The sequence below is a fragment of the Equus asinus genome, chromosome 20, assembly GCF_041296235.1.
Source record: "Equus asinus isolate D_3611 breed Donkey chromosome 20, EquAss-T2T_v2, whole genome shotgun sequence".
Taxonomy (NCBI): domain Eukaryota; kingdom Metazoa; phylum Chordata; class Mammalia; order Perissodactyla; family Equidae; genus Equus; species Equus asinus.
The window spans coordinates 103,010,293-103,028,898 of NC_091809.1; the positions used below are offsets into that span (position 1 = coordinate 103,010,293).

Genomic DNA, 18,606 nt, shown 5'->3' on the forward strand with positions numbered 1-18,606 from the left:
TATGTTGTTTCTGTGAGGAAAAACCAATTTATATTACGTTATTTTTACTTATAACATCTTTTCTAGGAAAAATAGTGAACTGCCATAAGTTTAAGAGGTCTCTGGTCTTTGAAATGGTTTCTTGTTTGCTATGTCTTGCAAGCCTGAATAATTCATTGTTTTGTCATGTAATTATTTAATAATTATATTCGTTTTTTTAAAACAACAGGCAATTGCTGGCTACTTTGATATTTATTTTGAGAAGAATTGCCACAACAGGGTAAGTATCGTGAGTTGTCTCAGAAGAATTAATTATGTGTAATACATTGTATTTTATTTTTGTGCCCCAAGGTGTTTGATCATAAGCATTTTGCTGTTGTAAGCAATTGGAGCTTGTGTTCGATGTAGTAGATTAATGTACCATGATATTAAAAATCTTGTACTTCATCAGATGCTTTTGAACCAACGCAGGTCGTGTTCTCTACGGGCCCCCAGAGTACCAAAACACACTGGAAACAAACAATATTTCTATTGGAAAAGCCATTTCCAGCCAAAGCAGGTAAGAAAGAAAAGTAAAGGGGGAAAAATGTCTTATTCATTCTGAAATAACAATATTCCTTCATTCTACAACCGCTGTTTATGTACCCACTGTATTTGAAGCAGTGTAACAGATGTTAAAGTAAGGTGTTCTTAGAGACTACCATCTACATAAATTTTAGGTGGCATATCATTTCATTAAAGAAGTAATTTAAAGAAAACTTTCTTTATATCAATTTCTGCCAGTTAGAACGTATGTGCATGTTACGTAGCTCTTATTTTGAATACAACAAAATAATGCGGAAAACTTTGCTTTAAGCAATAACTAGCATTTACTAAGTTGCAAATACAATTAAAAGAAAATATTTTCATTTCTCAAGTGACCAAAGAAAAATATCACTGACAGAGGTAAAGTATAAACTGAAGAAACTGTCACTCAGCAGTTACTGTATTCAGGATACACCCGTCTAGAATACCCTCCACTGTCCACGTCCTCAGGTCTTACGTGGTGTGCAAGGACTCGGCCAATTCTGCACTCCTTTGATTTACACCCCTTGATTTTTCACTGATACGAGTACCTCTAGTTATGTAAGAAGTACTAGAGGTACTCGTTCTTACATACCTACACTCTTAGCTCCAAAGGTTAGAATTTGACTATAGAGTTTGTTTTTTCTTTAAACTGCTGATTACGTGTAAGTCTTTTTGTCTCACCTTCACTGAAAGCTGAATATACAACCAACTTCTGTGAAAAGATGCTCAACGTGACTAGTATCTCAGGGGAAAGCTAATTAGAACTGTAGGACAGGATTTCTCATCCATCACTATGGGAAGAACATACATAAAATTTAACAGTGCCAAGTGCTGGCCATAATGTAGACCAGTGGAACTTTTATACTCTTCTGCTGGTCATCTTAATTGGTACAACCTTAGAGGATAGTTTGATATCATCAAATTAAGTGTAGTTGTAGCATGCCTGCAACCACACAGTTTTTTTCGTAGGCATATATTCTGAACAATCTCTTGCACAGCCTGAATACAAGAATCTTCACAACTGAGTGGTTCGTAGAAGAAAAAAATTGGAAGCAACCTTAATGTCCATCAGCAGAAGATAGATAAATAACTGTAGTAGTTGCATACAATAAAATCTCTATAGCAGATTAAATAAATTATGTGTCTGTGTCTGTCGAAAGGAACAATGAACAAAAGAAGCTGCAGAATGATTCCTACAGTATACCATTTATATGAAGTTTAAAAACATGTAAAACGAAGGCCAGCTCAGTGGCTTAGTGGTTAAGTTCCCATGCTCCATTTTGGCAGCCCAAGGTTCGCAGGTTCGGATACCGGGTGTAGACCCACACACCATTCATCAGGCCATGCTGAGGCAGCGTCCCACGTACAAAATAGAAGAAGATTGGCACAGGTGTTAAATTGAAGGAGCTGTAACAGAACGTTAAGAGATGACAGAGCTGAGTGGTGGGTCCACTCTGGTGGTCATTGTCTTATTCTCTGTTTAAAATGCCTTATAAAATTCTAGCATAGTTTTGATTTTACTGTTGATGATAGACTGAACTCAGTAGACGCAAACAGCCCCCATCAGAGTAAAGCAGTGGCTCGTTGCTTTTCACCCTGAGGCTGCAGGGCTGTGGAATAAGACCCTGATAGTGGCATCTTCCCTTCAGAAAGCACAAGCAGCTGAAAGGAGACAAACACAGACGAAAGCCTGTCACGCCCTCGTTTGTTTGTTTTGTTTTTGTGTAGCTCTGGGATTTCGCTGATGATTGGAAACTTGAAAATGTTGCTTTCTTCTTCACTGGAACCATTTTGTTGTCTTAATGCTGGAATTGTAAAGGCAGTACTAACTCATTCATGTTTTAATCTTGAGATTTAAGATAGCATTTGAATGTTCTCCTACCTGATTACAACAAAATATTGTTTGATGTCTAGTGAAATTTTGAAATCCTAACTATTCTTTACCCAGTAATCCTTAGAGTAATTGATTCGGCTTTTTCAGAACGCTGTGGAGGAGGTGTGTGATGCTAATGTTGCCCTCTGGCACCATCTGCCTTCCATAGTTCTTTCAGGACGTTGTATATGTATTTGTATTTAAATAGTAAGGCCAGTACGGTGCAAAATATTAGAATCCCCTAAAATAGCACAACCTGAGGAAAGATTTGAAAGGGAAATTTCAGAATGAGGAAAACGTGGTCATTCTCAGCTATGGAAATACGAAGAAAGGATCTTATCACTAAATATAACACCTTTTTCTTTCAACCCTGCTAAGCCTCTGATGATATAGTACCAATGAATAGAAGCTAGAAGCTGTGGGGCAGAGTTCTGCAGAGGACAAGCTGACCAGAGAGCTCTAGAGATCTACACAGAATGTCCCTGTGAGCTTAGATGAGCACTAAGATGTACACATGTGGGATGACATGCCTGCGGTCAGGCAGAGCAGCCGGGGCGCCTCTGAACCAAACAGCTGTGAGTTTACACAGGGCTGTGGGAGACTCAGTTTCACCCAGCTGGAGTGGGGGTCCTTTTGGATTCGATTCAGTAGAGGTTCCAGAAGGACCATAGTTCGTAGTGGGAACAGACTATCCCTAGAGTAAAGGCTACTCTGGACGCTCCTTAATGAAGCTTAAAGACAAGCCTTGAAATGAAAAACTCAACTGCCAGTAACTTTAATGGCAACAAAGGAAAAGAACAAAACTCAGACGCTCAACAACGTAAAATTCATGATGGGCCAGGATTCAGACACTGACTGCAGCAAAATATCAGTCCAGAGAAGCAGACCCAGAAATGATGGAATTAGCACCCAAGCATATTGAAAAAGATAATAACTACTTTTATGTTAACATAGTGAGAAGAACATGAGAAGATACTTAAAATCCAAATAGAACCTCTAGCAGGGGGAATTACAGTATGTGAAGTAAAAATGTCATTTGATGAAATTAACAGCAGAAGAAATCAGTAAACTTGAAGATACAGCAATAAAATATATCCAAAATGAAGTGCAGGGAGGGAAAAAGATTTTAAAAAAAAGAATATATCCACAGTAACCTCTGGGGAAATATGAAGCACTCTAACAACGTAATAATAGAAGTTCCTGGAAGGAGCAGGAGCAGAAAATATATTTGAAGAAATGATGCAAAAATTTTCTTACATTTGATAAAAACTGTAACCCAGGGGCTGGCCCCGTGGCCAAGTGGTTAAGTTTGTGTGCTCTGCTTTGGCAGCCCAGAGTTTTGGCACACCCAGAGATCTTGAGTGCGGAGATGGCGCCGCTTATCAGGCTATGTTGAGGTGGCCTCCCACATGCCACAACTAGAAGGACCCACAACTAAAAAATATATACAGCTATGTACTGGGGGGCTTTGGGGAGAAAAAGGAAAAATAAAATCTTTTAAAAAAAAAGCTGTAACCCACAGATTGAAGAAGCTCAGTGAACCCCAAGTAGGATCAGCACAGGGCAGACAACACCAAGACACATCATAAACAGATTGCTGATACACAGTGATAGTAATAAGAAGAAAAATCTTAACATTAACCAGAGAAAGAGGAAACAGAGAGAGGAACAAGGAAAGAATGACTTCAGAATACGCATCCAAAACTATGTAAACCAGATGCTAATCAAGTGACATTTTCAAAGTGCTAGAAGAAACTGTCAACCTACATTTATATCTACGATAAATATATTTCAAAAATGAAGACTAAATAAAAACTTATCCAAGCTAAATAAAAAACTTTTCCAGAAGAAAAACCCTGAAAGAATTCATTGCCAGCAGATCAGCAATACGAGATAATTAAAGTAAGTTCTTCAAGTAGAAGGAAACTATCCACTTGGATCTAAACAAAGGAATGGAAAATGCCAGAAATGGTCAAAGTGTGAGCACATAGAGAAGCCTTTATTTTCTCATTTTTTAATTTCTTAAAATATAGGTAATTAACTATTTAAAGCAAAAATAATAATGTATTGTGGGTTTCAAAACATATGGAGACATAAAATGTATGACAATGATAAAAAAAGAATTTGAGAAAATGGAAATATATTGCGAAGTTCTTACACTGTACCTGAAGCAATCTAATGATAAACTGCTAAATTAAGTATGTACATTGTAAACCCCAGAGCAACAGCTAAAAATTTTTAAATTAAACCACAAAGTATAGCTAATATGCTGGTATTGGAGATAATCCTGAAAAAAATATTCAAAAGAAGATAGGTACATAAGCAAGTGGACAAATAGAAAATAAGTGGTATGATGATAGACTTAAATTCAAACATATTGATAATTATATAAAATATGAATGGTTTATATGTCCAGACAATGGAATATTACTCAGGGCAATCTTTTTTGTTCTTTTTTTTTTTTTTTTGAGGAAGATTAGCCCTGAACTAACATCTGCTGCCAATCCTCCTCTTTTTTTTGCTGAGGAAGACTGGCCCTGAGCTAACATCCATGTCCATGTTCCTCTACTTTATATGTGGGATACCTACCTCAGCATGGCTTGCCAAGCAGTACCGTGTCCACACCCAGGATCCAAACCGGCAAACTCCAGGCAGCTGAAGCGGAACGTGCACACTTAACCGCTGCGCCACCAGGCCAGCCCCGAGGGCGATCTTAAATGTATATTACTCAGTGAAAAGAAGCTAATCTGAAAAGCCTACACACTGTGTGATTCCAACTATATTACATTCTGGAAAAGGCAAAACTATGGAGACAGTAAAAAGATTAGTGGTTGCCGGGGGTAGGAGATACAAATAAGCAGAGCACAGAGGATTTTTAGGGCAGTGAAAATACTCTATGATATCATAATGATGGATATAATAGTCATTATACCTGTGTCCAAACCCATAGAAAGGATAACACCAAGAGTGAACCCTAAGGTAAACTATAGGCTTTCAGTGATTATGATGTATCATCAATGTAGGTTAACCCTTAGTAACAACAAATGTACCATTCTGATGAGTGATGTTGATAATGGGGGGCTATGCATGTGTGCGGACAGGGCCACATGGGAAATCTCTGTACTTTCCTCTCAATTTTGTGGTAAACCTAAAACTGCTCTAAAGAAATAGTGTTTAAAAAAATATGAATGATCTCAACACGCCAATTAAAAGGCAGAAATAAACTGAATAAAAGCAGGAACTAACTATTAAATATAAAGGCACAGTAATTCCAGTTCCAGGTGAGATGATCTAAGTGTGTCCCATCCTCTCTCTCCCTGAATACAACTTTAAAACTTTTAGAAAGCCTGGAACCAGCCTGGACGCCAGAGCGCCTGAAACCCTGAAGAGGGCATTAGCAGATGGAAGGGTCTCCTAATGCTCAGAGAGAGTGGGGGCTCCCCATCCTTCTTTTCTATTTTTTTCTCTCCTTCTCTCTTATCCCAACCCCTAGATAATCCCACAGTGGTAGCAGCAGTGGGGACCTGCAGACACCTTAAACTCCAAGGGACCGGAGGTAAATGAGTGGGTGTGGCTGTTTTCCAATTAAATTTTATTTACAGAAACAGGCAGCCAGCTTCAAAAGGCTTCCATCAAACAAATCTCCAGGCACAGATTGCTTCATTCAGAATTCTCCCAGCTACTGAAGAAATAACACCAATTCCGATCTCTTCCAGAAGATCAAAGAGCTAATTTTATAAGAGCAGTATTACCTAGATACCAAAAACTAGACGAAGATAGTACAAGAAAATTAAACTACAGACCAGTATCCCTCATGAATATGGATGCACAGATCCTCACCAAAGTGCTGGCAGATTGAATCAGTAGTATATGAAAAGAACACCACCATGACCAGTGGCGTTTATTCCAGGAATCCAAGGCTGACTCAGTATTTTAAAATCATTTAATGCGATCTGCCATTCTAACAGTCGAAAGAAGAAAAACCACGCGATCACAGCATTGGATACAGAGAAAGCATTTGACAAAACTCAATATCCATTCATAACAAATACTGAGAGCAAACTATAAATGAAAGAGAACTTCCTAACCTGGTAACAGGCATCCACACAAAGTCTACAGCCAGCATCCTCCTGAATGGAGAAAGACTGAATGAAGGCTTTCCCCCTACGTTTGGGACAAGGCAAGGATGTCCCCTCACTTATGTTGGAAGTCTTAGCCAGTGCAATGAAGAATGAAAAAGAATTAAAAGCCATTGGAAAGGAAAAAATAAAGCTGTCATCATTGACAGATAACATGATTGTGTACATAGAAAATTCTAAAGAATCTATAAAAAAAAACTATAGGACTAGTAAGTGAATTTAGCAAGGTAGAAATCAATAGGCTGATCCTAAAATTTATGTGCAAATGCAGAAGACCTAGAGTGGCCAGACAGTTTTGAGAAAGAACCATATTAGAATCCTTAAACTATGAGATTTCTAAACTTATTAAAAAGTTACATTAACCTGGACAGTATAGTGTTGGTGTATACTATAGATAGACATAGATTAACAAATAGACAATCCAGAAATAGATACACTTGTATAGTCAATTAAGTTTTTCCAAAAGGCCAGTGTAGTTCAATGGGGAAAGGATAGTCTTTTCAAGAAATGGTGCTGGGACAGCTAAATATTCCTATAGGAAAATAATCTCAATTCTTACCTTACACCATGTACAAAACCCAACTCTACATGGGCCATAGAACTAAATATAAAAGCTTAAGACTACAAAACTTCTAGAAGATAACAGAAGTTTAACACTTGAGGTAGGCAAAAGTTTGTGAAAGTGAGATATTGGTAAAATTCATTGAATTGCACATATCAAATGTGCACATTTTATTGTATGTAAATTATGCCTTAATAAAGTTAATTTTTTAAAAACCCTCACTGGACCGTCAGTATCCCCAGGATAAAATCCAGATTCCTTACCACAGCCCTTTACAATCTGACCATTTTTCATCATTTCCAGCCCCACGCTGTCACAGCTCCGCATAAGCCCGTCATATCCTCCAGCTATGCAGAGTGCTCTTTTTTAGCTAACTTTCCTATCTTTTCTTTCTCCTTGCCTTTGTGTAAGATATTCTTCCACCTAGAAAGCTGTTTTGACCTCTTTCACTTGATAAATTCCAGTTTTCCCTTTATGACCCAGCTTATTTCTGCAAATCTTTCCTTCTTATCCTCAGAAAGTTCTTTGCTTCCTCCTTTGTTCTCCTGGATTTATTCGTGCATACACCTGTGTTATGACATCCCAGTGTGCTGTGATAAAGAGTTCTTACAGAAGATGAGTGATTTGCCTCTCTCACTCCTTTTTGATCTGGTGTGTTTATTTGACATATTGTAAATATTCTGCTGAACAAACAAGTAGAGTAATATGCATTGTCATTGAAATCCAATTTCCTCTCAATCAATTTGGGTGACACCATGTCAAGGACATTTATCTAGCTGTTGTATTTAGTTGGTCTATGTTGCCAACTCTGATGTCAGAAATTTCATCACACTGCTGCACCTGAGCAGGTGGGTGTTCAGATTATCTTGGCGTGGCTGAAAGGAATTCTCTCTAGTTGGGTTTAGTTAAACTAAAAGTAGCTTTTGACTCAATATGCTATAAAATTTTTAGGTAGCATTAGGTAAAGCCAAGAGTCTAACAGGACAATTTACTGTGTATGTAAAGCTTATTTTAGTATCCAGAAAGTAATATGGCAAGTTTGTTTTAATAAATAAAATATTGTAAACATGCCTATACAGTTATTCTGCCTAGATTGTGTGTGTGTGTGTGTGTGTGTGTGAACATCTTCAGTAATGGTTAGTCTTTTTTTGGTAATGGTAAAGCTACCCCTGGAAGTAGACTTGACATTTAGAACTTGGGAGAAGACCGTGAATAGGGAATTTCTCAGACTAAGAATTCTACATTTGGCCAAAAGCAAAATGGGACTATAAAATAGTAAGTCTAGTTTGGTTTTATTTTATTCACAAACTAGTACTAAATGTAGTTCCAGAAGGAGTGTTCTAAACATCCGAGCACTCAGTATGTGAGAGGTAGAGACCTGCCTCCCAGAATGAGTGCTTGTAAAGGAGTCAGACAACACTTTAAAGTTTAAATTCAGGGTGTTTTTTCTTTTCTTTTAAAAATAATGCACAATTTTATTGTGCAAACTTGTATGGCAAAGTTTATTTTAAAATTCAGATCATTTTCATTGGCTTTGAAAATATGATAAAAATCTGGTGATTTATTTCTCTTTATATATACCTAGTAAGCTTTTGTATGATGGAGAATCCATTTCTTTTTTTCGTTTTATTTTTTAACTCTAAGTTTTAATAATGATTTTTTATTTGTCTCCCTTCTGGGGAAATGAAATTTCATAGCTCTGGAAGAAATTAATTTTGAAGAACTACTACAACAGGATTGCAATCAGTTTTGTTCTTGATGGAACTGCAGCACCGCTTTATGGTGTCCTAACAGCCGTCTGCCGATGATGAAAGGAAGCTGATAGGGCTCTGCTCGTGGAGTGTCCTCCGCGGCGCTCCCGGCAGTGTACGTGCTGAACAACCTCGTCGTTTTGTGTCTCTCTGACACTGATTAATTACTCTGATCTATCTGGAGTACAGCCGCTGCCTTGCACTTGAGTCAGGCTTGAACAGTTGAAGGGAGTTCAGCGGTGTGAATTATGTATTTATTACTGTGACCTTTCATGCTATTTAATTAACTTAGATAAGTGCTGTTTGCACCCTCATTTTGAAGTGAAGATTATTACAGAAATAGTTATTTTACTTGTATTTCATTTTAAGATGTTAAAATTACAATATCAGCTTATAAGGCAATTAATGTTATGACTTTTTAATTCTTCAGATGTTTGTTTAACATTGACGCTTAAAATTTTTTCTTTCATGAAAATTTAACAAAGTATCCATTACTAGTTCATCTTGACTGGGCTATATTTCTAACTTGAGAATGTGTGGAACTATCAAATATATCCTTTAAACTTGAAATGAAGAATTTGATAACCTGCATTTGCGAAGATCATGGAACATTTCCATTTCAACCCTTACACTAGGGATTGAATAGAAGATTTACGAACAAGCCAGCTTACATTTTTTTAACACTTCTAAGGCAACTGAATCAAAGAGCACCAACCATCAGGGCACATGCTCTAAAAAAGTATTTGCAACAACACCGCATACACATCAAGCAGAAAACCACTGAAGTAAATGCACAGAGGATTCTTCTTTTTAGATGGTGGTTAAACGTTTGAAGTAATACCCATCCCACTGATAATTACTGAAATGTAAGTCAGAACAATTAGATTCTGGTTGTTCATCTAAATAACAAAGGTATTTTTATTTTCTTTCATTCCTTTTTTGTTTGGTTTCTAATAACACCCAATCTTTTTTTTTTTCTTTAAAGATTTTATTTTTCCTTTTTCTCCTCAAAGCCCCCCAGTACACAGTTGTATATATTTTGTTAGTTGTGGGTCCTTCCAGCTGTGGTAAGTGGGACGCCGCCTCAGCGTGGCCCGATGAGCAGTGCCATGTTGGCGCCCAAGATTCGAACCGGCGAAACCCTGGGCTGTGAAAGCAGAGCTCTCGAACTTAACCACTCGGCCACGGGGCTGGCCCCTAATAATACCCCATCTTGATGAAGGTGGCAGGAATGTAAAACTGCGGTACACTTTATGCCTTTAAGATACTCAACTTCTGATAATCCAGCCTCAGGAATCGAATCAAAATTCACTTTTTTTTAATCTTTGCTATTCTAAGAAGTGAAATTAATATTGTTTTAGTTTGCTTTTCTTTCCTTATAAAGTATCGTACTTTATAGATAAATTTTTTTCATTTTTGTATAATCAAATCTTCAAGCTTTTCCTTTTGACTTCTGACTTACTAAAAAAATATCATTTTATTATATTTACACATTTCTATTGAATGCGTATTCTTTCCTCAGTGATATAAAATGCCCCACTTAGCATGTTCTGAATCTCCATGCTGGATGTTTTGGTTTCTCTACTACAATCCATTTATCTATGAGTTTATTCCTAAGCCACCACATTTTTTAAACAGCATTATTCTATAATTTACATACAGTAAAAATGCACACAATTGTACAGTTCAATGAGTTTTAATAAATGTACACACCACCCTAATCAAGAAATAGAATATTTACGTCGCTCCAGAAGGTGTCCTCCTTGATCCCAGTGGTCCGTCATCCCCAACTCCAGTCCCCAAACCAAGACAACCACTCATCTCCTTTCTGTCACTGTATGTTAGTATGACTAATATGAAGGTGTTATTCTCTTAGAATTTTATATCAAAGTAATAGACTGCATCTTCTTTCCTTAGCATGCTTTTGAGATTCCTCTGGAGTTTGACGTATGTACTTAATTTATCACCGGAGCTTGTTCCTTTTTGTTCCTTTGTATAGCCGCACTACAGTTTACTTAGACCATGGCCTGCCGCCACACTGGTGACGTGCTCTCCGTCAGGGGCCGTTACGAATAGAGTTGCTAGGAGCAGTCGTGTAAGTCTGTGTGTGAACGTGTTTCATTTCAGATACCTAGGAGTGGAATCATTGGGTCTTATGGTAAGTGTGTTTAACTGTACAAAAATCTGGCACCCTTTTTCAAATGACTAGACCGTTTGACATTCCTCCCACGGTTGTGGGTTCACCTGCTGCACCTCCTTGGCATCACTTACAAAAACGTTCATTTCAATTTGAGCCATTCTGTCGTATGTGTAGTGATAGCTGTGCTTTGCATTTGCATTTGCCTGATGACTAAAGATATTGAGTATCTTTTCCTATATTTATTGGTCATTTGTATATCTTTTTTTGAGTTTTCTGTTAAAATATTTTGCTGTATTTTTAATTGGGTTGTTTGGCATCTTATTACTGAGTTATAAGAATCTTTATATATATGGATAAAAGTTCTTTGTCAGATATTTTTATCCCCGTTTCCACTTGTCTTTCCATTTTCTTAACATCTTTTGAAGTTTTTGCTTTTGTGTCATAATTAAGAAATCTTTGCTACCCTAACATTACAGCTTTCCTTATATGTTTCTTCTAAAAATTTCATAGTTTTGCCTTGTACATTTAGGTCTATAATCTATTTCACGGTAATTTTAAGAGGAGTAGTTCGTCTTTTCCCAAATGTGTATTAGGTTGTTCCATCATCATTTCTTGAAAGGACTATCCTTTTCCCATTTAATTTCCTTGGCTCCTTTGTGAAAAGTTAATCGGCTATGTATATAGGTTTGTTTCTGAGCTGCACTTTGTCCCATTGGTCTGTGTGTCCTTGTGCCGGTAGGACGTTGTCTTTATAAGATGATGTAAGTCCTCCTACTTTGCTCTTTTTCAAAATTGTTTTCACTGTTCTAGATCCTTTAAATTTCCATATAAATTTTAAAATCAACTTAATTTCTACCCCAAAAAGCCTGCTAGGAATTTGAATGGGATTGCATTGAATCTATAGATTACTTTGGGGAGAATTGACATGTTAACAGCATTGAGTCTTTCATCCACAAGCAAAATGTATCTCCCCATATTCTTAGATCCTCTTTAGTACTGTTCCCTAGTTTTATGTGACTAAATCTTGTACGTATGTTGTTACATTTATCTCAGGTATTACATGCTTTTTTGATGCTACTGTAAATGCCATTTTTTAATTTTAATTTCTAATTCTTCATTGCTAAGATGTAGAAAGACAATTAATTTTTTATATTGACCTTACATCCTAAGGTTGCTAAACCATCTTACAGTTCTAGTAGCTCTTTTGCATGTTGCTTTAGGATTTTCTGTGTACGAGACCATGTGGTCTGCAAGGAAAGGCTGTTGCACGTCTTTCTTTTCCAGCCTCTGTCCTTCGTTGCAGTTACGTATTGAATGTATCAGTGCTGGAATCTTTATACTCTGAAATAAATATAACTATTAGATGGTTTTGTTAAGTTTTACTGTGCTATTTCACTACCATATGGAAAACATTCAGATTCATTGTCCCTTAATGTGAGGGGTTTGCAGGTTTTTAAAAATATGATACTGATTTAGCAGTGGGGCGGCTCTATATGGAGTCCTCAGTCATTTTACATGGAGTCGTCTTGTGTCCGTCCGCCTGCGGAGCTGTACCTGCGGCTGTTTGGTGTGGTCTTACTCTTGGTTAAGCAAGGAATGGTGACCAGTTACATCTTATCAATATCTTTTGTTATTTTTAAGTGGCTCTTGGTATAGAAATGCAAAAAACTTAAATAAGTATTTGTAATCACAGAAGCACATAGATGTAATTCTATTGTGGAGTTATAAAAAAATTTTAAACATAACTTGTAAAAATTACAAAAATTTGTCAAAAATCGTTTAAAAATGTAAAATAAAATTTGGAGCATACAGGATAAGTTTTTAGGGAATCAGTCTTTGCCTTTAAACAAATATGTAATAATTTTTGGGTTCACCGTTTTACCTGTGTAAGTTCCATTTTCCATTTACAGTGTTAGTACCTTAAAGGCCAAGAGCCTCGTCATGTGCCTCCATAAAATATAAATTTACGTTTTCCCAACTGTAATTTTCAGTTCCCCAAAGTGCCATTTCCTGAAGGCTCTCTACCTGTTTTCTTTCCCTTAAATGCCATTCCACGTACGCTCCTTAGGTTAACCGTGCCTTCGGTCCTCAGATCATTCATTCATTCTTGTGAGGCACTGCCTTCTGCTGCCTTCCACCCTCCCCAGTCCTCACCTCCAGCACACCCAGACGCAGCCTGTTGGCTAATTGTTGGCCTAGCTCCTCCTCTCACCCTCCACCATGAGCTCTTTGGGGCAGGAGCGTGTCTTGGTGTCCTGAGAGCCCAGGACTCTCTCCATAGGCCCCATATTCAGGAGTCCAGTGACACTGCTCTCCCAACCCTGCATGACCGCTGGAGTTTTCTCTCTCTTTCACAAGGAATTCACACCTGCAGTGTGTAAATTAGATCTGCTTTGTTCAAAGATTCAACATAAGATTGCCTTAGAAAATTAAATCTCTTAATTTAAAGAATAATTAAAAAGTTTTAAAAAGTTAGCGAAACGTCTCACAAAAACAAAAGAAGGACTAGGTATACAGTGTTACTTATCTGCTAGACCGTATTCCGTGAATTCTTAAACACATTTTTGCCTTTCTTCTATAGGTGAAGCCTTGAAAGGAAACATCACAGTCCACAAGAATAAGAAAGACCCACGTTCTCTCATTGTGACCCTCACGTTGAATGATTCAACGCAGACTTACAGTCTCCAGTGAAGAGGCCACGAAAGCACACTCTGCCATGTGTGTTGTGGGAGTGGGATGGGTCGGAGGTGCAGAGAGGGGTTTATGTGAGCACACGGAGGATGGGTCCTTTCCTAATGAGCCTCCTCAGTTTGGAGAAGTGTGGGAGGAATGAAATGTCATTCAGCTCAGGAGGAGGACCCATGGGTCCTAGTGGGCCACCTGGATAATCACATTCCTGGAAGTCTGGTCAGCGAGATTAAACCAAATGTAACCCCTCCATTGAGTTTAGCTATATTGAAAATCATTTAAATTGGCCTCGATTTGGAACAGAGACAGTCTTTGATTTTTAATAAGTTTTTAAAACTGGTAATTGATCAGTTATTTGGATGATGCTTCATTATATCCGTCTTATTGCAGATTTCCTCCCTGAGGGGGAGGAGTTCTTAATTGTATTATTTGCTAGAATATCAGGAAGTAATAGATGAAAGAGCAAGTGTAAGGGACTAAAATGTGGAAGAGAGCATCCCACAAATCGCCTTTGAGGACAGCTTAGTGGATGATTCTGGAGTGCCAGCTTTCATTTTGGAGCTTCTTCCCTCTTTGCAAATGTTCTTTAGCCATAGAGTTTTCTAGTATTGCCCAGGAAGTCTAATTTTAATACATTTAGCCTAGGTTTCATCAAAGTTTTTAAAGATTGGGATAAATATGTACTTATTTACTAATATAATACCTTTTTCAAACTAGATTTATGTGCCAAGTTAAACATGTAACTGTTAATATATCATTCTATACAATTGTATCAGTTATTTCAGTCTGAAACAGACTAGAAAAACATTCAATAAAATGTATACAACAAACAGCCTTATAAAATGGTATTTCAGCATATTAAAGCCTTTTATAAAAGCAGAAGCATTTAAAACAAGTCTTAAGAGAGGGATGATTTTTAAGAAACAGGGATTTTAAGGTTCGGCAAGTTGCATGTTTCTTTTCAGTTCAACAGCTGGTTCTTTTTCACAGCACAACCTACTCAGGGCAGCATGGCACAGTGCTGAGAAGCAAGAGCTCTGCGGTCAGTGCCTAGGGCCAAGCCTTGGGCCCAGCTCTTCTTTGCTGTGTGATCTTGGTTGCACCCCTTAATCCCTTGCTCCCTCCATGAATTTGCCAATTCACGAGTTAACGCATTTCAGCTACTTAAATCAGTGCCTGGCACAGAGAAGACACTCACCAAGTGCTAGGGGACAGTATTGTCATCGTCATACAGTCAGGATCCTTCCAAAGGGTGTACGGCATCTACTTAGATCAGATTGAGAGCCAGCCTCATACCACCCTGGTACAGGAATGGGTGGGAAGATGACAGCAGGTGTTAATATTTAATATAGCAAAACAATGTCAAAAAGAAATTGTCTTTTGGTCTATGTTGGAGAACTGGACTTCTAGCAGAGGGAAAATTAGCCCCTTCAAATAATGGTATTTCAGTCCATAGTCTCTAAGCATGATTTCTGTTTTCACTGGGTTAAAACAGCCAGCTTGTTTTCACCGTGTGTTTGAATTCAGACCCTTACAGGAAATGTGTGGTGCTGCTAGTACAGCTCAAAGTACCTTAAGTTTTGTCTGGAAAGGCTTCATGCACTAATCTGAGTAGGGTAGGTGATAAGACAAAAATGAGGGAGCCCATGAGAAGATTTAATGGATTTTTAAAGTAAGCAAAAACCATCTCATTTTTTGTTTTGTTTTTATTTTTTCTAAGTGCATAGCAAATATTTTCTACTATTTTTAAAAGTATTTCTCAAAAATGATTTCTCTTCAGAACTCTTGTTTGGTTTTCATGGGATTTTCACCCAGAGGCTCTTGATTTTCTTCTGGTTGTAACCAGCCCAGCCATAGTTAGTGGATCTCTGTTCTTTTCAATTAGCCTTCCCAGGCTGGAACATTCTAATTTGTGTACCTAAACATTTTATAAGAATATGAGAGTCTGAATATTAGCTTTTCACTTGGAATTCCAGATGTTAAACTGCTGTTAAAAAATAAATACTTGCTAGCCCTTGACAATGATGAATACAGTGTCCTTTCGTGCTGTGGCAGATGGGCATTTATGGATAGCAAATTACTCTGTCGCAAGGATTTTATTTTATCTCCATTGGGAAAATACATTTTTCTATTTTCCTTTGTGAAAACTAACATTATTATGTTGTAATTGTGTGGTTATTCCGAGTATAATAGTCATGCCTTTTCTATAGAGTAGTATTTTCTGAACAGAGCGTTTTGGAAGGAATGTTCCAAGAAAACAGAACTTGATGGCGTACAGCATTACACAAAAGGGTCCAGTAAGTAGCCCCGACTGCTAGGAACACACTTTAAATAAATCAAGGAGCTGTCATTTAACTCTGAAGTAATGCCTGTTTGGTGGGTGGGGGGGGATAATTCTGTCCCACGGTTATTTGCTTTGTTACCACCTAATCTTGAGTAACCAATGTGGTCCACCTGTGCGTTCTGCCGCTCTCACTTAAAATGGAATATTGAAAAGGTGTGAAGTTACTGATTTGGGACCAGTCCACACTAGTCTCACCAATCATGCCATCAAGTGGGGCAAGTGTGGTAACAGTACTGCTAAGAGCATTCAACAGGAGAGATGAAAACAGGATGATCCGCCGCTTAGCTCCTGCTGGCCATGCCAGAAATGATCATTTAAGCTGCTGGGCTGTAGCATATACCCAAAACATCCACGGATTCAGATTCCTTTGTGTAGCAGAATATCTCGAAAGTATAGATCAAGTGTGCAGGACTGTGATGAATCTGGGATGAAAGGCAAGGTTGGGGAGGTCGCTGAGGTCAAGCATTGTCTGCTGTGGGGCTGGCAAACTACAGCCCGAGGCCAGATCCACCCCACTGCCCGTTTTGGTAAATGCAGTTTCATTGGGGCAGAGATACTGATATTGCAGGTAGAATATTTCCTCATACAACTCATGAATGGCCACGGCAGAGGAGATCCATGCAATAGAACACAGGTTACAAGGACTGCTTTGTTTTTCTTGATTGGCACCTGAGCTAACATAACATCTGTTGCCAATCTTCTTTTTTTGTTGCTGTTCTCTCCAAAGCCCCCCAGTTCATAGTTGTGTATTCTAGTTGTGAGTGCCTCTGGTTGTGCTAGGACTGTGTTTCTTTAAGCGTGGAACTAAGCAACTGAGGGAGGTACTCCGTTTGTGAAGACTTAGAGGATTGACCAAGACTTACGCTAAATTTTTTTTTAAATACAGTATTTACATACTTGAGACTGGTGTCTGGATTCTAACATTTAGTGCCCTGTGTAAAGGGAATCAGTAAACTGAAACTTTGTAGTTGATTATCAACTTTATTTAGAAAGTTGGGTTTTTTAAAAAAATTTTTTGAGGAAGATTAGCCCTGAGCTAACATCTGCCGCCAATCCTCCTCTTTTTGCTGAGGAAGACTGGCCCTGAGCTAACATCCATGCCCATCTTCCTCTACTTTATACGTGGGACGACTACCACAGCATGGCTTGACAAGCGGTGCCGTGTTCACACCCGGGATCTGAACCCGCGCGAACCCAGGGCCACCAAAGCGGAACATGCGCACTGAACCGCTGCGCCACCAGGCCTGCCCCTGTTTAGAAAGTTTTAATAAGACCAGAGAAATGTGCAAACAGAACTTTTTAAAGTTAGAGACAGTTGAACCCCACCCACAAGCTACAAACTGACGCAGTTAATGAAGGACTTGCAAGCCTGTAAGGAAGGATTTGCATGAACTTCATTAACCTGAGTTTTTAAGAGGGCTCTGGACCCAAAACAAACTCCAACAGCAGGAGAGGCAGTTGGGGAAACTGCTTAGTATCAGCACCTTTCGTCATGCCTTGAGGCTCCTCAGCGCCTGCCTTGCCTGGTTCTCACCTGGAGTGTTGCTGTGGTACGGATGCGCTCTGTACCGTGGGCAGCTACGGAAAGTCCCTGCTCAGCTGTCAAATCAGGCCGTGTCACCTTGGAGGCTCATGTATTTTTAATGATTTTGTGTCCGTTTTCTTGCTATAAAGTTAAGGTAAACTTTTCCAAGCAGAATGATGAACAAGCAAAGTACTTTTAAAGTGTCTTAGTAGTTCACTTGTCATTTCCAGTAAAGTTTTGGGAGGGGAAAATAAGCAGGAGTTTGCATATATTGCCTCAACATCTTGGCTAGCAGTGAGCATTCATAAAGCTGTGGAGTGTAGCTAAATAGATACAAAAATGGCCCATCACTGAGTTAGTTGTAATTATTTAAGATGAAGATAATCACCATTGGTCTAACCAGTGAAGGAGGCAGAAATTAAGTAAATTATATTCACTTCATGGAATATTATGCTCTCAATAAAAATAATATCAAGTCCTCATGGCCACATGGAAAAGCTCTTATGATAAAAAAGCGAGATAACTTGTGATCCACTTATTATAAGATAAAGCCTACATGTGCTAAAATATTGAAGAGGAAACAAAAAATAATTTGTTAGGGTGATTGGATTATGAGTGGCTTTTTTCTTTAATAGGTACACTTTCTGTAATGTTATAGAACTTCAATAAGTTTTTTAAATATGTCCTTAAAAATAAATTGGAGTAGCTGAAGTACTTTTGCAGAGTGCTAATACCAGAAGCGAGCCCACCTCCCTCTCCATCTACTCAGGTGGAATGTGGAAGCCCAAGGACTGCACACTTCTGGCAGGACCCTACCCTCCCTCTCTGCCAACACTCCCAGCCTTGAGACTACTGCCTTTTGACCATGACGACTAATTTCAATACGCCCTTTATTCCAACTCATGTCAGTCACAAGAAGCCCACGCCTCCGAATTCATTCTGCCTCCCTCATCCCTAATCTCTCTGCAGTTCTGTGTATCCCCCCATTTCTATCCAAATCCTGGATCTCCTGAGGCCTCTGCTTCCCCAGCGGACCCC

The 18,606-nt window shown here is 38.4% G+C and overlaps 1 protein-coding gene across 3 annotated transcripts in view; it reads left to right on the forward strand.

Moving 5' to 3' along the window:
• The window catches only part of PRMT3 (protein arginine methyltransferase 3), a 126,270-nt gene extending 111,676 nt beyond the window's left edge, over positions 1 to 14,594 (forward strand). The window contains exons 14-17 of one of the 3 annotated variants that reach the window (XM_070491348.1): positions 209 to 259; positions 451 to 538; positions 10,999 to 11,029; positions 13,593 to 14,531. In XM_070491348.1, coding sequence (XP_070347449.1) covers positions 209 to 259; positions 451 to 538; positions 10,999 to 11,006 — 147 coding nt within the window. In that variant the 3' untranslated portion in view covers positions 11,007 to 11,029; positions 13,593 to 14,531. Of the gene's footprint in view, positions 1 to 208; positions 260 to 450; positions 539 to 10,998; positions 11,030 to 13,592 lie in introns of all 3 variants that reach the window. The other 2 variants (XR_011495945.1, XM_044753404.2) reach the window with 2 other exon arrangements.
• The last annotated feature ends 4,012 nt before the right edge of the window (positions 14,595 to 18,606 follow it).